The 20705-nt window shown below is 42.3% G+C and overlaps 4 protein-coding genes across 4 annotated transcripts; 3 read left to right on the top strand and 1 right to left on the bottom strand.

The window, feature by feature from the left end:
* Window positions 1-2553: 2553 nt before the first annotated feature.
* EAF01_008840 (uncharacterized protein) lies at window positions 2554-4829 on the top strand (the record flags this gene model as incomplete). The annotated part of the gene is made up of 2 exons (XM_038917096.1): window positions 2554-3284; window positions 3332-4829. 2 exons carry the CDS (start codon window positions 2554-2556, stop codon window positions 4560-4562), a joined length of 1962 nt encoding a protein of 653 aa, XP_038767490.1. The 3' UTR covers window positions 4563-4829.
* Window positions 4830-6458: 1629 nt separating this feature from the next.
* EAF01_008839 (uncharacterized protein) lies at window positions 6459-10887 on the bottom strand (the record flags this gene model as incomplete). Its single annotated transcript, XM_038917095.1, has 2 exons — window positions 6459-10360; window positions 10488-10887. 2 exons carry the CDS (start codon window positions 10885-10887, stop codon window positions 6459-6461), a joined length of 4302 nt encoding a protein of 1433 aa, XP_038767489.1.
* A 3224-nt stretch (window positions 10888-14111) lies between these two features.
* Window positions 14112-16393, top strand: EAF01_008838 (uncharacterized protein). Its single transcript, XM_038917094.1, has 2 exons — window positions 14112-14816; window positions 14866-16393. The coding sequence occupies exons 1-2, from the start codon at window positions 14364-14366 to the stop codon at window positions 16198-16200; spliced, it is 1788 nt and encodes a 595-aa protein (XP_038767488.1). The 5' UTR covers window positions 14112-14363; the 3' UTR covers window positions 16201-16393.
* An 889-nt stretch (window positions 16394-17282) lies between these two features.
* Window positions 17283-18967, top strand: EAF01_008837 (uncharacterized protein; the record flags this gene model as incomplete). The annotated part of the gene is made up of 3 exons (XM_038917093.1): window positions 17283-17870; window positions 18019-18278; window positions 18344-18967. Exons 1-3 carry the CDS (start codon window positions 17549-17551, stop codon window positions 18965-18967), a joined length of 1206 nt encoding a protein of 401 aa, XP_038767487.1. The 5' UTR covers window positions 17283-17548.
* Between the last annotated feature and the right edge of the window lie 1738 nt (window positions 18968-20705).

Raw genomic sequence — 20705 nt, 5'->3', positions numbered from 1 at the left:
CAAAAGTCTAATTAGTCCCTGCCACACCGCAAGTAGATCGCCATCCGTAGTCAATGAATTCATTGGGAGTTAAACTCCCCCTAGCTTCATGTAAGTTCTGTTCAAGTACGGAGATCTGAAAAGTATATGTGGAGATGCTTAAAACAAGGCTAGAGAGAACTTTCTATCCGCGAATATTACGAATGATGTTGGCGATGTTACAAATTCAGTGCATCACCTCGGCGCATTCATCCCAGTACGGTCCGAGGTTTCTCACAAAGCATTCGACCATGTCAAGGTTTTTCAAGAAGCTCATTGGCATAATTTGACATCAAAGCTTGGTGGCAAAGCGTTCAATAATTTCAAGACACTCAATTGCAAAGACGTGGGAGGGAGCAGGAGTATTGTTGAGTCGAGGGCAACGTTACGAATTAGGACTAGCGATGAGGAGGTCCGCAATCAAAAGCCGTTCACTGCAATCCCTATACCTTACGTCACTGTAACTCTTGACCCACAGGGAAAAGTGAAGCCGGAAGTTAAGAACGAGATGTTCGACAATATCACAGAAAGGGGAAGTACGTACTTCCTAAAATTCCTATTGAGCTCGTTGTTCCTTGTTATAATTTAGTGGAACCGGTACTTGTTGGCGACATCGAGTGAGATAACCCAGGGAGAGTAAGAGAAGCGCAACGCTTGTTGTGGATACTGAAGATGGAACTTGACTTTTCTTATGATAGATCGTTGTGAACAGCTGATCAGCTGGATATCGCTTTGCAAGAGGTTGCTAAGCGAGAAAGAACACATGGAGATAAATCCTTCTACAATAGAATCGAAGCCGGCAAGTGTCTTAAAATACCATCAAATGACGAAGCTTGTTTGTCATACCAACGATAGACCGCCCGGCAGTGCAAGAAAAAAGGCATTGACCGAGAGCATGTAGTCGCAGAATTATCGTCATCCACAACGCCCAAATTAAGAACACTACGATGTAACTGCCCCAACACAGATGGTTGAGGATATTCATCCCGGTCGTGATACTCTAGTCTCTCCTCACATTTATCTGGACTCTCAGTCATTTCATAACCTCACACTAGTCGCGACGAAATGCAAGCTGCCCCTACCCAAATTACCATCCAGTCCCAAACTAAGCATTTTAGGCAGGCAACACTCGCCAATCTGAATAAGAGCCAGTGGCACTCCATGAAGTTCTATGGGAAGGATCACAAAATGCAAAAATTTGGCCCCTGGGTATTGAAACTTGCAGGAGCAATGAGAAAACATATTAGAAAACACAACTGTATGATCTCGTAGAGCCGGAAGGGATAAGAACTTTCAATCTCTTGGCATTTTTGCACGAAGCTCTTCGTGGACTTTGAATTTGGATTTACTTATTTTTGATATGATCTTTCACTTCATTTGGATATCCCAGTCGATTTGAATCTCTCAAATCGTTCGAGTCTATCTGCTGAATTCAACCTTTTAACCCACTAGAATCCCTCAAACGATTAACGACTTTGAGTTGATCAGAATCTCCCAATCCATCGCAAAAACTCGACCACTGGGTGTTCAGCTCATTTGATTGGTCATTCTGATCAAAAAGTTTTGCCTGAACATTCCGAATATCCTCGTATATCAAACACACTATGAAAACGCGAATAGCACATTAGAATGAAAATAACACAGCACCTGGTCTGACTAGGTTCGCCCCCAATAGCTACTGATTGTTGAGCATGAATTTGAGGGTCTGAAGCCTGCAACAAGCTAAGTATTCGATGGTACGATTAATATAATAGTAACTTATATCCAAGAGCGCTCCTATTATAAAGATAAGCCTGTAAGATCAGTTGATTGTCAAATTTCAATTAGAACATTGTTGTGTGTCGAATATGGTTCTATGTCTTGTGAAGTAAATTAATATACTCGATTTCATAACTAGCTTTCAAAACGTGATTTCATGGTCTCGCAATCTTTTAGCTGAAATCAATCAATTATAAAATCCTAATTTTATTAATATAGTTTCAAAATTAAAAATTCCTATATTGAATAAAAGTTATTATTTTATTGAATTAATTTTTTAAATTTAAATTGATTTGAAGTAATATAAATAAACTAATAATGATTTTCAAATAATATAATATTTTAAAGGTTTTTATAATTAGTTTTCAAAAGAAAGTCTTTAGTTTTTAGATTTTTATTTTTATTTTTAGATTTTTATTTTAATTAATATAATTTTAGATTAATTGAAAATTGAGTATATAATAGATTTAATTACTATTTATTATAAAATATCATTTTTATTGAAATCAATACTAAATTAATAAAGTTATTATAAAATAAATAATAGAAATATAATATTTAAATGTTTTTAATAAGGGACGAAAAAGTTATGTTTTAAAAGCTAGTTATGAAATCGGGTATAAAGCGGTGAAATTCTGCCACACGAACAGGCGATTGATGTCGGTTATTTTTTAAGTCCACCTCCCTCCTTGCACCCCACTACCCCAAGCTGTTGACACCATCTCCATACTGCATGGCTACAGTATTACCCTACATTCAACAACTCTGATACCAACTATGGCCAGCCATACCGCAACCCTCAGCGCTCTCCTCCGCGATTCCTCAATTACGGACCATGATGAAATACTCAAAGCTACAAATGACGTATTAAAGAGTTCTAAGTTCGACTCCAATGCCTTACATACCCGCGCCGTCGCCCTCCTTAAACTCGACCGATACGACGATGCACTAAAAGCGCTCGATGATAGTGGAGATAAACTGGCTTCCCAATGTATTTTGGAGCGCGCTTATGCTTTGTATAAGACAGGCAAACTGGCAGATGCAGCGAAAGTTTGTGAAGGAGGTAATAGTAGGGGATTGAAACATGTTGCTGCGCAAGTCGCATATCGTGCCGAGAGATTTTCGGATGCGGAGGAGCTTTACAAACAGCTCGCAGAAAGTGTGGGAGCTGGAGATGAAGTAATGGATCTGAGAATCAATGGACTGGCTGTGGATGTGCAATTAGCGTGGCAGGGCGAGAAAAGTGAATTGAAGAGCAAAAACGACGATTTCGAGGCATTCGAGACGGCGTATAATGTTGCCTGCGGGTATATCGCGAAGGGAGATTATAACAAAGGAAATTTCTTGTTGAAGCGGGCGAGAGATCTGTGTGAGGCTCTGGACGAATTGAGTGATGATGAAAAGAGAGCAGAAGTCCTGCCTATCATGGTACAACAAGCATTTGTGCTGACGAAATTGGGTAAAACGGAAGAGGCCAAGTCATTGACCAAGATGATTAATCTCGCTGAGTATGTATGCCGAACATGTTTGATGAGCTTGAAGCTAACCTTCACAGTGTACCAGAACGTCAAACCAAGATAATCGCCCAAAATAATGTATTAGCTACATCGACCGAAATCAATAACCCATACCTTTTGAAACGAGTTTTCGATTCAGTGCCCACCTTATCCCATCGAGAGAAGCATTTTGAGCATCAAGCGAGCATTTTGGAACGAAACCATTACACAGTTGAACTACAAGCATTGAAATATGGGGGCGTAGCAAAATCCACACTAAAAAAGATTTCGGCCTCTTCATCACCAACTATCTCACCGTCAATCAATGGCCTTTCTGTTCTCAACGCTGCAGCTCATGCCGAAGACAAAACCGGGAAAGCTGCTTTAAAGCAAACTTTATCACTTCTTGAGAGGAGACCAAATGACGTTGGATTGATCCTTACCATTGTCCAACTTTACGTATCGACGGAGAATCCTGCCCCTGCAATCTCCCTCCTGGAAACATTTTTCAAGCGCCTAGAAGAGTCCACCACCCCATCAGATCAAGATGTACGATTCGCACCAGGACTAGTAGCCCTTCTCATCTCCCTCTATCGATCAACCGGCCGCAGAACCCCTATAAGACCCGAGCTCGAAAAAGCCGCTTCATACTGGCGACAAAAATCCAAACCTACCCCCTCTCTCTTCCACGCAGCAGGTATCTCCCTCCTCGAATCTTGCAACCCCGAAGATGCCAAAGCAGCAGGCGACATCTTCTCTTCCCTCCGCTCTCAAGATCCCACAGACCGCGTTGCAATCGCCGGGTGCGTCGCCTCATACGCATCTTCAGATTTCTCTAAAATCTCCTCAGACATCGACACGCTCACTCCAGTCTCCAAACTCATCTCCGGCATCAACGCAGAAGATCTCGAATCCTCGGGTATCCCAACCTGGACCTCCAAAACCACATCCGCAGAAGCATCCAAGAAACGCGCTCTAGATAACAACGGAGAAGAAAAAGAAAACGAAGACCCATCGAAGAAACAAAAGACGATAGGAACGCGCAAATCAAAATTACCTAAAGATTTCGAGGAGGGTAAGAAGATGGATCCGGAGAGGTGGTTACCGCTCAAAGATCGCAGCTCCTATAGACCGAAAGGAAAGAAGGGGAAGAAGAAGGCGTTGGATGCGACGCAGGGGGGTGTGGTGAGGGAAGATGCGTTGGAGGGTGTGGAGGCACCCGGGAGTAAGGTTGTTACGGGTGCTGGCGGTGGGGGCGCAAAGGGGAAGAAGAAGAAGGGGAAGAGGTAGAGATGGATGAAGATTTGGGATAGGAAGTTGGAGATGGGAAATGTAGATGTAGATGTGCTGGTGGGAGAATATGGATATGGATATGGCAGGATTGAATGGAATGGATATTAAATGCATATACATGTATGTAATGTACTCCAATCCCTGCATTGTCTGCATTTCCTAGAAAAGTATCTACGGCGAGATGTGAGTGAGTGAGTAGGTATGTGAGTGAGTGATATGGTACGATAGATGTACGCTGTGTAGATAAAATCAATATCAGAAAAAGCAATCTTACAATTTATAACGATGGGATCACCCCTCACCATTACTATCGATCGATATAAGATCTTACATAAACCTCTCTTCTCGCCACCCCTTTATCTGAAAAAGTCCAAAGTAAGAGTTGTGACCCCCAGCTTCCACACACCATTCTTTCTTATAACAAAATTCCTACGAAAAGATTATTTTCATAAATAAATTAATCACTTTTATAATTCCTTCATAAATTGAATAATGAATTTGAAAATTGAAAATATTAGAAATAAATATATATATATATATAAAATCTTGAAAATAACACATGGTTTTTACAAATTTTCTTTTTTTAATAAAGTTATAGATTTTCAAAATTGAAAAATTTCTATAATTTATAGTATGTATTGTTTTTTCTATATAAAAAAAATCAATTTATTTTTTAGATTTTCTAAAAATTTCAAATTTAGAAATTTATAACTTTATTAAAAGAAATCACATCATTTGACACTATATATTTTTTTAAAAGTATTTTAATGATTTTTAATTATACATATTACTTTTATAAGCTTAATTCAAAAATAAAATAAAATAATATATAATTCAAAAGTTAAAGAAATAAGGGGTTTTAATGTGTTTTCGCTTAATATGCGATAAGCCGGGGCCTTAACTCTTATCATCTATAAATCAATATAATTCACTTCACAACTATAATCAATACTCTACATAAAAGACTACACGTATGAATCATCAGTGATATTTATATCTCCTATTTCCTATCTCCTTTGTCTTCCTACTTTCCTCACTCGACTCCGATATTAATTCAACTCGGTATCATTCCAATCCGTTCCTTTCATCTCATCTCATCTCATCCCCTCTTATCCGAACCCATCCCACTTCCAACCTCGCTCTCTCATTTCCTCTCACTCTCTCCAAGTATTGACCCATTCATACTTTAACATTCCACTCCTAATTCTTCCCTCTTCCCTCTTCCCTCATCATCTCATTCCTCAGATCTCTCGATCCTCGTCTCCCATCACATCCACCCTCTTCTATATAAAAAAAGCGAACACATCTCCATTCCCAAAACGCCAATCCGGCCCATAATCTCAGCAGCCGAAGCCATGTGCCATAACATAAGACAACCCCTTCACATGGAAATATATGGATCCTAACCCGATACATCTTACAGCCCTTGCATCCCTTCCCTTCCCAATCACCCTATCCACCATCCCTACCCATGCCAACCGCTAGTATACATACGCACTATAAATGTTTTCAAAAGTATGTGTCCCAAATAACCACTACAACAAGTGTAAACTTCAGTAAAAGGAAAACAAAAAACCAAGTAAAACCTAAAAAGGTACTACCGAAAAAATGAACTATCAAATACATTTAATTCTTGCGAAAAAAAAGATCCCTTCCCTTTTCGCTCCCCAAAAATATCAATCATCCCAGGTATTGTAAAAGAGCCCGCCGCAAGTCAAGAAATGGATATATAAAGGATTGTCATTAGAATAGTTGCATGCGCGCTATGCTTTAATTTCGCCGAAATCAATGAAGAAACAAGAACAATAATTTGAGAATGTTGTGTGGATGTGTGGATGTGTGGATATGTGGAAAGGTTGTATTGGTATTTTACCATTTGTAAAGCATGGGAGATCAAGCACCGACTGTTTGAAGAGTAGGACTTGGTAGTTGCTCATTCGAATCGATGTGTTCCATGTCGTACTGTGTATTCGGTTCAACTAGCGAATTCTCATCAAACTCGGCTACACGAGGTGAGGGATCTGGTGTGTAGAAGTTGGTTCTGTCATTACTACTTGAATCTTCGTCTTCGTTTTCATCTTCGACTGGGGGCAATGGGCTTCGTCGGCCATCAGACATACTTACTGCCGCTTCGTCGTCGTCATCTGCACTGACAGCAAGGTTTAGAGGTTTGTCTGAGTGTTGAGAGGAATACTTCCTATGCAACTCTCGAAAACTCCTGGCAGTCGCTGTGCTTGTGCTTGCAGCTGAATTGTGGCGCTGGTGAAACTCGATTGGTTCAGCAAGTATGGAGTGGAAGTCGTCATCGATAGTAGCAGGTGATGTTGCTTCAGAATCTTCCTTGTGAGGTTGTTTACGAAGACGTAAGCGTTCTTCTGGTGACATGCTTTGAAGTTCCGTACCGAATGTGATGACTGAAGCCTTTTTGCCATGTACAACGAAACTTCCAGAACCACGAGACAGTATGTCATCTGTAGTGCCTTCATCTGACATACCAGCACTAGAATTCGAGTCCCTGCCTCTTCGACTCCGGTGGTGCGTTGGAACATGCGCCTCGCGTAAGGTTTGATGTATACTGCGACGAATCTTGCCTTTGCCAAATTTATCCTTGTCGGCTGACTGCTCTTTCTCTTCGCCCGCCATGTCTAAATCGACCAATCCAGCTTGTTCCAGAACAGATTGCTCTGCAGCATCGAGATTTGGATCCGAAGGTTTAGAGTTCAAGGTTGGAGCTTGATTCAAACTGGAACGAGATGGCATCGTTGTAAGACTGGGACTTTGGGGTACGACACTAGAAACTGAAGGTTTGCGTGGAGCCTGTTCATTGATAGTCAAAGGTGGAAGTTCCCAAGATGCTTGAGCTTTGTGTATCGAGTTTGTTGCTGCTTGAAATACGTCATCTGCTGTGTGTTCTTTCTCTGTTGACGGTGAAAGCGATGGACCGGACGTAGAAGGGCGAGTCGTGGAGTCCAACGTAGGCGATTTTGGCGTGCCTTGCGGCGCTAAGCTACTTGCCTTGGATTGCAAACGGTTCAAAGCAGATCGTGTGGACATTGGTGTATCTCCGTTTGAATCTGTCTTTTGCACAGAATCTCCTTCCATGTTTTTCTCTTCATCCAAATCCAAAATTAAAATATCCCTGTGACACTTCAAGCGCCAAATTTCCATTCTACCCCACTTCAATTGAGCAGCCATGCGAGCTGCAGCTGACAAAACTTGTTCTCTCGTCTTTTGTTGAACCGGAGCTAGAATTTGTAAATGGCGAGCATTTCGAAGTTGAGAATCCAACTGTTTCACTGCAACGGTAAGCTTTTCTTCCGCTTCAACCACTTTTTGTAGCATAATTTGGCGACGTGCGGCCAAAATATCGTCCTGCATTTTGTTGTCAATCTTTCCACTGACTATTGAAACTTCGCCGGAAGGTGTTTGAATGAACTTGGTGGAATCGTTTGCACTGTCTAGTCGACGAATACCTCGATTACGCTGTCCTTCGTAGTTGCCGCCGACCACACCACGCATTCGAACTCCAGCAGTCCTAAATGCTGCGGCATAGTTGAGCTTAGCCAGCCAATCATTCATCTCATCTTCATTATCGGCTAAGAAAGTTTCCTCAAATCCTCCATGGCGCACAAAGACGAAAGCGTGCTTGTGCTTTTTGTAAGTAGAATCCACTAGAGCGACTGCATCATCAGTTGACATTAGTGCATCAGGTTTGAATTGTTCTAGCGGAGGCTTGAAAATGACAGGCGTGCCATCGTGACCTTGTTTGATATGCGTTTCGTGCTGTTGCATCAAGCTTTTGATCCACGTAGTATTTCGAAAAAAGTACAATTGAGCTCCAGTTAGAATAGCTCCCCATTCCTGCCACGGAGAGCGAGTCTTCTTCTTCTTTGCATCTTTCCGCCACAACAAACCAACCTTGGTGATTTTTATATCCACGATGCCGGCTTGTGCTTCCTCAGGGTTTGTAACAGTTTTTTCCGACATGAAGGCATCTGGTCGCGACCTGGCGGAAACAATCTGTAAAACACCTGTCTTGAAAAATGTCTTCTGTAGATCCTGTAGATTCAGGCAGGGCGCAGTGCCGAGATAACTATAATGTTCGTCAAGGTGCATGACTTCCTTCAAATTGGGGCGCAGAGTATCAAGTTTGCTATCAAGAATCAAGGTATAAGGGTCAACTGGTTCTTTCGAGGGACGTTTGTTAGGATCTCCACCTCCCCGAAGCATCTTCGACTTCTTTTTCATTTTGTGGGGTATTATTCTCTCGCCATTGATATCTAGGTCATCTTCCACGTGAATAAAGGGTGTGTATGAAATGTTATCATAGAAGCATTCCAGAATTTCGTCAAAGATTCCTTCGCCGTGAGTGTTCTTGATGTAGTCTGCCTTTGTCATCTTATGTTTGTTATTTTTGTTGAATACATCTGTATGTAAAATGAGAAGTGAAAAGGCGATGAAGTAGGCTTGGTCAGGAGATGCATAGATGCCAGGATTGCACTCATGATACCTATTAGCAAAACCTTGCAAACACCTATCGATCTGCTGTGTCTCCTTAGGGAGCTCAACTTCCATGAGCAACTTTCGAATGGCCATGTCCATAGGATCTCCAAAGAAACCAAACCCTCTCATATAGCTACGGAGGACAGCCTGTGAGAAAGAGTCCGTCCCTTTCGACAATACACTAGCTACAACGCCTCGACTAACTGCCTCTTCAAGCCTGACTAAGTAATTAGCTGGTGTATCATCATCGTATCGTTCCGGCAGAATGATAGCTTCTTCTCGGTTCAATTGCATAGAATTGTTCTTCGAAGTATTGGAAGCAGGGGTGGTAGGTCCCGAATGATTTCCCGGTTCGGGATTCTGGCGCAATCGCGCTGTAAGATTGAACAAATCGCCAAAACTTTTCCGGCCAGTAGATGTAGAAGTCCTGGTTGATGGTAAGGTAGGTGTCGGCAAAGAGTCTTCATTTGGTGCATTTCTCAAAGAGCTCAAAGTGGATGAACGACCGCGCAGCGTTAATCTGGAACGGGTAGGTGACGATCGCGAAGATGACGCAGTGGAACCTTGTCGTAATAAGGGGGTGCCTGGCCGACCCAGACCCGACGATGTCTTCATCAAAGCAGTGGGAGACGAAGGGGTGTGAGATGGAGACGGTGGGAGTGGAGAATGCGGACCTTGTGGCGTCAAGTCGTCCGATGATTTGGGAGTTATGGCCCGAGCCGAGTCGGATGCAGGAGCAGTGGGGTATCTCGTGACGGAAAGCGAATTTGAAGCATCGTGTTGCGCGGACTTTTGTGGAAGATGGCTAAGATCGAATAACGGAGCGGGCTTCTTCCGGCGAGGAAGACGAAAGAAGGTTGTTGTAGTTTGGACAGTGTGCGTGGTTGTGGTGGTCGTTGCATACACTCCATGTTCGCCCGAGCTTGCATCTGATCTTGAAGATTCCGAAAGTCTATTTACTGGTAGAGCCAATGCCGAGGATGTTTCGTCTCCATATGCAGGAGGAGAGCCACCATTGCCGTGGGTCATTGGGCGACTTGGTTCGTCAAATGTAACACGGCTTTTGTTACTCGGTCCCGACTCCGACATGGTCTTTCTTCGTTCTTTCTTCGAGAGGATTTCGATATCCGATGTATCTTCTGGTTGGGATGGTGGTTGCTCTTGTTGCTTCGTTCGATTGTTATTCACAGCCGTCGATTTGGTACGGCCGGGAAGTCTAACCCGCGACTTTTTCTTAATTGGGCGTCCTCCATCGAAATCCATGGTTGGAGCCGTGGTGATAATCTCTGGGGCTGGTATACTGTCAGCACTATGCCAAGAAGGTAGACCTAGCAAGCAATTCCTTTGCCAAATTAAATTGTTGAACAAATTAAATGCCCCTAAATGTTGAGGAATGATATCAAATGGAAAAATACTTGCGCTGAGGTATTGGAGGAGCATCTTCCGCTATTGAACTCTGAGCCTGTAGTCGCGACCGCGTGGACAATTGTGAGTCGGAGGCATGTCGAAACCTTAACATCGAGAAGCGACGATGTTTCGAAGTTTCCTCCTGGATCGGTGGTGACCCCGATCGCTGAAGCGCAGTAGGATAATCTGTGGCAGGTCTCACTAACATGGGTAACGATGCCATTGTTCCTGGTTCTGCGGTATTTGAAGGGAAATCTCCAGGCGAAGGACGTCGTGGCATTTGTTCGCTCGCTCTGCCATGTGGAAGTTCGGTATCGAGAATTGGATTTAGAGTATTTGAATCGACAGGAAAGAAGCTATGCCGTCGCATTTCGGCATCGCTGGCAGCAGCACGACGACGTAGTAATGGCATTTTGGAGAAACGTCGAACAACATTGATCCTACCCCGAGGGATAATTAGGAAGCAAGGTGATTATTCTTGTTTCAGCTGAAAAAAAAAAAATCACATTTGCAAATGGGAGTGTGTGGGAGTGAATTGTTGATGTGTGTTTGAAGAGTTGTGTATCCCCTTCGTATGAGGCTGATATGGTAGGGAAGATATCCTTGGATCCTTGGGAAAGTAGGAGAGTCGTAACAAGTGGATAAGAGGGAAAGGACCAAACGTGGTTCTTGGACTGGGGGGGTAATTGGTGGTTGGTGGACAATGGGCAATGGGCATAATACCTCGAGAAAAAGTAAACATGGAAGAGAGAGGGAGAGGGAGAGGAAGAGGAAGAGGGAGAGGGAGAGAGGGAGAGGGCAGAAGCAAAAAGGTACGAGTGAAAAAATCAAATCAATTTGAACCAGTCGTATAAAATTCACCACGCAAGACTCGGATGAAAGCATCAATGAAGCGTAATAAAAGCTTGGTAGGAAGGAGGAAAAGGTATGTTACTCTGTATGGGATGAGATCAATAATTTACAAATTCAATTGATGAGTAAGGTTAAGTTTTATTTATTCGATTCGATTTATCTAGCATTGTACCAACCTAGTCGATGGGTATATATTGACCGTGGTAATATTGATAAGTACGAAGCAGGTAGACTGAAAATCCCACCCAAACCTGTTGGGTAGTGTTTCTTCCCCTGAGGTGAATGACGCAAACCAGTAGAGTGACATCGTAGGCCATAGAGAGTAAAGACTTTTCAAAGTTTGGAAGACAGCATTCGGTAGGTATATATATATCTATTCATTGGTATAATTATATCATATCTCATCGTTATTCAATGTTACGGAGGATGATCTAGATGCTCCATTCTATCGACCTTTTGATATCCTACACAAATAACATCCAACGTCAAATATCAAATGCCACACTTCCAAATCACGTCGGTACTCAGAACTCGTGTCTACAAATAACCTGACCATTATATTATTACTACATACGCGCCTACCCAGCTAGTCCTTTCTGCCATGTGGATGTGAAGCCTCTTCAATAAAAGTTTCAAGCCTATCCACCATGCATTGAAGATGAAGATTTTAGGGCTGTCTGTGGGCTATCTATTCGAGAGAGAGAATTTTAAAGCTGTCTGTGTGCTATGAAAGAGAAGAAAAAAACTACAAGTATCTACTAGGTATGGCACATCTCCCAGGAATGCTTCACCAAACCACAATGATCATTTCCCCCTTTCGACCAAAAAAGATTTACACTTTGGAGAATACTCTGAAACATATAAACCTAACTTCTGCAATACCCCATACGACCATATTAAAGTAAAGATTACCACCTGGCCCAAGTGGTTTGTTATATGGATCAATAAAATTTGATACTTCCACAATGCAATTTCCTGGACATGGGCAAAACCGATAGCGATACCTACAAGGCCGTCTCGGGCAGTCAGTCCACCCGTCGTCTGGATGCGAGTGCATGGGATGGGGCCAGCCGCCAACCGTCTGTCTTTCTAGAAGAATCAAGCAGGCGGCGTTATTTTTAGATCATGCTGCGTTAAGCTTGAGCTGTCCTTGAGCTGTCCTTGAGCTTCTTCTTGGGAGGGTGGAATGTTCTAAAGCGTTGAATGATCTGCATGGTGGGAGAAAAAAAAACCTAATGAACCGTTAGGATTGGTATACCTCGTGGAAAAAGTGACGCTCATACATCAAAATGTATGAAGGTTGTCAAAGGCCCATCTGAGGGATATCCGAGGGACATCTGAGAGACACCTGAAAAGGATTGATCTTTTTCGTCACCATCTCTTACACAATGCATTCTTCTTTACATCAGCCCAGCCATTCTTTCACGATAAGCTGCTTACCCCTCTGTCGTATAAGATCAGCTCTGTCGTATGAGATGAGAAACACAAAACAAGAGGAGCAAGCACCAAGCAAGATATCCATACACTCTGCATACGTCTCTATGCAGATGAAAGACCGGGTATGACCATCCAATTGGCCGTATCGATAATTCAATCATCCAGCCACCATCAAAAATCTTCATCAAGACCTCAACATTAGCCTTTCGTAACCTATAACACATTTCTTGGCCCTCCATAGCATATTCATGACCAGAATGTTCTTCCATGCGGTAACCCTTCCTTCAACCAGTCAATGTAGCCAACGTATACAGCTGAATATCCGCTCTACGTAAGAAGAATCACTATACGTATATACCAAAGATACAAGATGAGTGATAATAGCTCACAATCAATTCATTGGCAATTGATTCACTAACAATGAATCCGATTGAAAACGAGTAGATAATCCTAAGTGAATCGCAAACCAGTTACCTGAGACAGTGTATCCAAAGAAAAAGCAATTATTGGTATGAAGTAATGAAGTGTCCAGTCTATCATCTCTCAATGTTTCAAATCTATTATTGTAGAGTTCAGTCAGATGCCAAATGAACAATATATTCGTTCACAAGCATCCTCTAGGATAAGGACCATTGTTTATGATAAGATACCAGTGCAGGCAAACCAACTCCCGGGTGAGCTGGTTCGTACAGAGGAAAGAGGAAATGGATAGCATCACCCCGAGCATGGTAAAGAGAAATCTAGACAATTTGATGAACGACAAATACCACCAAATACCACGCGTCACTTCACAACTGATTCACACTACTCATACACTACACACAATGGCTTCAATAGACAAAGCGCAACCCCTAGATGAAACCACGGATTCAAAGTCGTCTCCAGGTATCACCTCAAACATCAGATCTACAGATATATGGGTGGTTTTTCCAGAAGATAGTTTTCCTACGGGCGGAACACATCCTCTCTAGCAACTCTTCGAATCTTTTGAATCTCAATCGGTGACGAGGTTACGTACACCAACTTCGACGTTTATGGGTATGGGGATAATGTATTGGACGCTTCTTCTTACACCGACGGAGGTGAAGATGCTAGAGGAAAGTTCTTTGGTGGGAATTCAATGACTTTCTTGTTGGGGTTTAGCTGTGTGCTAATATATATATTTACAGGTCAATTCTGTATCGCCGTCGGTGGCTGTAAGATATGATATTTGACGAGATGATGAGATAAGTATTCGCTTAGATGAGATGGGATAGAAAAGGTTCAAATCAAAGTATACTAGGTACGATTTTATGTTGGAAATAGCTGCCAGATAATATAACAGTATAGAAATCATACAATATACGATCTATCAAAATTGATACATTGTTACTGTACCGTCTGATGTTTTGGTCTACGATGTATTCACAAAATTACAATCTTTTGGAAATTCATCTTACCAATTATTAGTTCCAGGAACCAGGCAACCTTCTAGGCCTGAATCACATTTAGTCCTATCCACCTCCTAAAATCTTTATTATAATTCCAAGCACGACCCACAATCTCACAACCTTCATTGTCTGTTGACATTTCAATCAATCCCTCAATGCAAACTTAATTATGTCGCAATCTCACTCGACATTATCATTGTTCATTCTTCTGGTGTCAATTCTCCTGTGTATCCCGTATGTCGTCGCAGCACCTTGGGCCACGGACGGTCATGCTCACTTGTCACCTGTAACCCCGCGATATCCTCCACAAGAAGAGTCGGGCATTAAATACCGCAATGTACTTCCCAAATTAAACTGGCTGCGTGATACTGCGATAGAAAAGATCTTCCGTCTCCCTCCCAAGGTCGCAAAGAAACCCCATGTACCAGGAAGTGTGTCGCGACCGACCAATATCCAACTCCCAGCGACTTTACTTGCAAAATATGGCGGCGATAAGGTACTTCGATTCAATCTCACTACGCCAGTGGAGGAGCAAGCATTGGCAGAAGCTGCAGATACACTTTTCCTAGATGTTTGGGAGTTCACAAGTAACTGGGCGGATATTCATTTGAGAGAAGATGATGTATGTGAAATGATCTTTACTGTTGTTGAAGTGCTAACTGACGAAAAAGATTCCCTCCTTACTCGGTCTCTTACCAAAATCTCTACATACTTCATACTCTTATCTAATGCCTGACTTGGCGAAGAGTATTTATCAATCGTATCCATCCACGGCATATGCTGATGTAGCTTTTCCTTCGAAACATGTTGAAAGAGCATTCACCCCAGCTTTGAGAACCAGTACTGTCGATGGAATGGACAACGTATTTTTTCAAAACTATCAACCACTATCCGTCATTGTACCATGGATGCGCCTCATGTCTTCCATGTTCTCAACACACGTTCGGATGATCAGCATTGGAACTTCTTATGAAGATCGCGACATCCCAGCTTTAAGGATTGGTGTATCTCCAAATCTACCTTCTGAGAATCTCAAGCCACGACAGACTATCATTTTATCCGGTGGATTCCATGCTCGAGAATGGATATCCGTGAGCTCCGTTACATATACTGCCTGGTCTTTGATTACCTCTTATGGAAAATCGCCTGCTATTACAAAGCTTCTACAAGAATTCGACTTTGTCCTCATTCCTACTGTCAATGTGGATGGATATGTGTATACTTGGGAGAATGACCGTTTATGGCGCAAGAATAGACAACAAACCAATCTTCGATTCTGTCGTGGTGTTGATCTAGACCGCGGATTCGGGTTTGAATGGGGTGCATCAACTCAAAGTAATCCTTGTTCCGAAAGTTACCCAGGAGATGCACCTTTCCAAGCCGTTGAATCCCATCGATTTGCAGAATGGGCTAAGAATGAGACCGAGAATAATAATGTACAATTTGTTGGTTTCCTAGATTTACATTCATATTCTCAACAAGTTTTATATCCTTATTCTTATTCTTGCTTGGCCGATCCACCTAGTTTAGAAAATTTGGAAGAACTTGGTATGGGACTTGCAAAGGCTATTCGAATTTCTAGTGGCGAACAATATTCTGTTGCTTCAGCTTGTGAAGGTGCCGTTTCCTCAAAAATACCAGGCCACTCATCGACAAGTAGAATGGAAACTGGAGGAGGTTCCGCTATCGATTGGTTTTATCACGAATTACGAGTACGATATAGTTATCAAATCAAGCTAAGAGATACAGGAAGTTATGGATTCTTGCTTCCCAAAGAAAATATTATTCCAACGGGAGAAGAGGTTTTCAATGTTATCAAATACTTTGGAGACTTTCTTCTTGGTGATAAAGGGATTGAGAAATCGATTTCTTCAGAAGAGGCTTTGGTTACTGAACCGGTGAAGTCTGAATTACCCCTCGGAGTTATGGAAGATTCGGTGGTCCCGGATGAATTGGCAGATGAATATGAAGATATCAATTGGGAGTTGAAGCGAAAGCGGAAGTAGAGAAGATAAATTGACATTGAGAATGACACGGACATGGAATTTGATGTTGATGTTTATAGGCGTAATGAGAATCAGGTAATACCTTATGGATGAGGCGCTGGTGGGTTCATGGCGTTGTGATAATTGCACAATGGATAGATACAATGTAAGGAAGTAGCTTCCTACTCGGGTACTTGATAACAGAATTATAATCAAGTTGTTTGATTGTGTTGTGCTGCTAGATGAATGCAGGTATATACTATGTACTCCTTCCTGATAAACATCATTCCGATTACGATTCCGAGTTTCGAGGTTTCGAATCGAGTATGATGGACGACTTCTTTGCCGATTCTAGTAAATAGTAAATGTAATTCCGAATTGCCGATCCTGGGGAGGTGAGGGATTTGATTTCTAAGGATGTGAGGATGTGAGGATGAGAAGTTTCAAAGGAGGGGCGGGGTGGGTGTTGAGAGGGGATATCAATATACAGGTGTATCATATCAATACCACAGAGTAAAAAGGCGAATTTCAATCATTAATTTTTAGGATATTTGCACTGTTTGGAGATACTGTACTGACCAAGGGAAAAGTGAATTTTTATATCTTTTTCTAAAATCTTGTAATGGCTTTTGGGTAGATGGAGGATGAGGTGTGGGGAAGTGTGAGGAGGGGGAGAAGCAGGAGGGGAACAGGTATAGTTTGGTGTTGTTTATTCTTATAAGATGATGAGTTGTAAGACTACTACGTAGGTAATTATTAATAGTAGGTGGTTATGACTACTAGGTACGTAGAACTATATGATCCCGAAACCTTAAAATATTATTAATGTTGGAAGGATAGAATAGATTATTTTTAGGTCTCGGAAAACTGAAGGTTCCAAAATATATCTAGTATCTTTCCATAGAGAGAGTTCACTGCACTCATCTCGTATGACAATTCGTGATAATTCGTGAAAATTCGTGCATTACAAATCAAAGCCGACGTTACGATATATCATAGATGCCGTGGTTACGAACTGATGATGCCATCACAGGACCCTCGGTGGGTTTGATGCGGGGTAGGAACCAGGGGAGGGTAGGTGACTCCGATGTGCGAGCGAGTATGATGGGTATATTTGGGACTACATGTTTGGACATTGTTTCTTTACTTTCTTCTGTGATTAACTCGATTACCGGATATTGAATAACCTTGCGATAAGCATCGAAGTTTTTAATCCTACAGCTTGATCGTTGCGTGTTGGAACTTGGATTTCTCGATTTGATTCATTGTTTACCTTGAATTGGACGGATCATCTACTTCCTTATCTGTCTGATTTACTCCCTTCTCAAATCCCATCCCATCCCATCATCTCACCTCGCCTCACCTCACCATGTCTCCCCAACCCTTCAAAATCTCCATTCCCCAAGCTAAAATTGATACCCTCAAAACTAAGCTTTCACTCGCCGAATTCCCCGACGAACTCGACAGTGCAGAATGGGATATGGGTGTTCCGTTGTCCGATATGAAGCGGCTGACGAAAGCGTGGGAGAAATGGGATTGGAGAGTTGCGGAAAAGGATTTGAATAGGAAGTTGGAGGGTGCACAATTTACGACGGGGGTTGAGGTTGATGGGTTTGGAGAGTTGGATGTGCATTTTGTGTGGCAGAAGAGTGAGGTGGTGGGGGCGGTGCCGTTGCTCTTTGTGCATGGCTGTGGGTGATTCTTTTCCTCTTTTCTTGTATGACGGGGTGGGGATAGGGATAGGGATGAGGATTGGTGAAGAGTGTTTGGAGGGGAGAAATAAATAGATGAATGGATGGATCAATGAATGAATGAATGCTAATGTGAATCCATCAATAGGGCCAGGATCATTCTTGGAAGTTGTCCAGCTTCTTCCACTTCTTCAACAACCAGGAGGTCCAGCATTCCATATTGTTGCCCCTTCACTTCCCAACTATGGCTTCAGCGAAGGAGTCAAGAAACGTGGATTTGCAGTAGCTCAGTATGCGGAAACTTGTCATAAATTGATGTTGCAATTGGGTTATGATGAATATGTTACGCAGGGTGGAGATTGGGGTATGTTTATCACCAGAGCAATTGGGAAATTGTATCCTAAGCATGTGAGTTTCTCGTCTTGGATTCTAGGTATATTCATCATATCTGTATAGATATTAACATCACACAGTGCAAGGCAAGCCATATCAACATGGTCATCGGGCAAGCTCCCGCCTCCCAAGAGGAATCCCCATCCTATTCGCAAGCCGAGCAGGAGGGATTCGCTCGGACCAAGTGGTTCGAAGAGGAAGGCCGCGGATACTATGCGGAACAAGGCACCAGGCCGCAAACACTCGCCTACGCACTGCACGATTCCCCCGTCGCATTACTCGCGTGGATTTATGAGAAACTCCACGATTGGACAGATGCCTATCCATGGACCGATGATCAAATCTTCACCTGGATATCTATCTACCAATTTTCTCGTGCGGGCCCCGGAGCCGCTCATAGGATTTACTATGAATTTACGCATACGCAGCCTGGGGAGGGAAAAGTGACGAGGGATGATGTGTCGAATTATATTGGGGAGGTGAAATTGGGATTGACGTTTAATCCGAAGGAGTTGGTGGTGTTACCCAAGACGTGGGGGAGAACGTTGGGGGATGTAGTTTTTGAGAGTGATAATTTGGAGGAAGGGGGAGGTCACTTTTATGCGCATGAGAAACCGAAGTTGTTGGCGAGGGATCTGAGAGGGATGTTTGGGAAGGGGGGTGGAGCGTTTGGGGTGGTGAAGGGGAAGAATGGGTATGATTGATGGGGTTTGAGTGAGGGTGGAGAGGAGGTAGTTGGGAGATGGGAATGATGAATTGGTGATTGATGAGTATATGTTACGTAGCTGGGGATAATGAGTATTACGTTGCAGTTCAGAGCGATGTTTCATTAAAAAGTATAAATGAATTGCAATTGGTATCACTTATACACTCTTCTAGGAAGTGGAATCATCAATCAATATAATCGTTGAAATCTAGAAATCTTTCGTTCTCTCACTAGGCGTCCAGTATGATCTCTCTTTTGACTCATTGGATCTTCATATCCCATACTTTACACTTCATACCTTCCCCCTCCACCCCCCTCCCCCCGTGATCTCTGAATCTTACAGATACATAATAGATAGATGGATGAAGATACTTGTTTTCTGGATTTTAGATCCTCAGTGAGGTCAGTAAGGAATGGAGTGAAGTGGAGTGAATGATATGGATGGGATGGGATGGGAAGGAGTGAGTTATGTTTGGATTGTTGGTTGATCGGACTAGGGAGAGGAGGAGGGAAGAGGAGGAGGAGAAAAAAAGGAAGGGGGGCGAGAAGGGGGGGGGAAATTTGAGGGAGGCACAAGAGGAAAGGGAAGAAAAAGAATGGAGGAGGGGGAGAAAGGAAATGAGAGGGTGGTATAGAGTGTAATTTCTAATATTTATATATATATATATATATATATTATTTATTTATTGATTTACTATATATCAAGATGTCGATTTGAATGCGGTAGTTGGGGATTTGCAATTGGGGATTTGCAATTAAGATTTGAGAGGGAATGTGAGAGTGAATAATGAATGTGAGAGTGAATGTGGAGTGGAGTGGGTTTGAGAGTACAAGAGGGGTGAATCTTAGAGGGAATACGAGAGTGAATATTTTTTGGTATTTGCTATTGTAATATATATATGGAATTTTTTGCTGTAATGTATGGAGAGGATGATGTAGGATAGTATAGGATTTAGGGTGTAAGGTATATTTCAAAGGAGATTGGAATGTTGAACAAGATGGATGAGTAGGTAGAGGATGGGGAATAGGGAATATTGTTTGGAAAAGGCGAGAGGAAGAAAGGGGGGAGGATTTGGGATTGAGATCTGGAATGAGATATTGATAATCAAAAGTTGAGTTTATAGGTATGTATGTATGTATGTATGTATGAATATATGATAAGTTGGTTGCATTGATATTGATTCGATAGATAAATCTTGTACGCTGCTTTGGAATCGGAAGCGCAGGAAAGCGAGGAAGAGGTTGAAACCCGATGGTTTGGTTCAGTATGGAGTAGGTAAGCATAATTGATATACTGTATATGATTCCCATTCCAAGTTCCCAACAACAGAATACTCATCCCATGCTGACAGATCAAACCAAGTTCAATGATATGATACTATATGAACATGGCGTGCTCATCCATCATCCCTCAATTGATTAATCAACCATCAAGTTCTCTCCTCACTAGACACTAGACACGCTAATATAGTACTTTTCAGACTATATATATTATTCATCCAGAGATGCAATGAGTGAGTATAAATGGACACATTCCCTTCCTCTCTTCTCATCTCATCTCTTTCTCAGTTATCACTCCGTCTCCGAGGGAGAATGTCCGGGCGTGGTAGGATTTGTAAGAGGAGCAAGTGTATTTACCGAGGCCGATTTGGTCGATATGGCCAAAACCCTAAAAATAGATTTCTGTTTAATGAAAAAGTGTATTTAGTATTTAGGAATGTATAAATAAAAATCAA

Source organism: Botrytis porri, assembly GCF_014898465.1.
Source record: "Botrytis porri strain MUCL 3234 chromosome Unknown BPOR_012, whole genome shotgun sequence".
NCBI lineage: Eukaryota > Fungi > Ascomycota > Leotiomycetes > Helotiales > Sclerotiniaceae > Botrytis > Botrytis porri.
Note: the sequence above shows the minus strand (reverse complement) of the source record. Positions and strands in the feature narration are given on the sequence as shown.

Excerpts from the sequence above, each read along its gene's own strand:
- EAF01_008838 (XM_038917094.1), top strand. The coding sequence starts at position 14,364 with ATGTCGCAATCTCACTCGACATTATCATTGTTCATTCTTCTGGTGTCA. Across the intron at positions 14,817-14,865 it reads TTCATTTGAGAGAAGATGAT|ATTCCCTCCTTACTCGGTCT; the intron begins GTATGTGAAATG and ends CTGACGAAAAAG.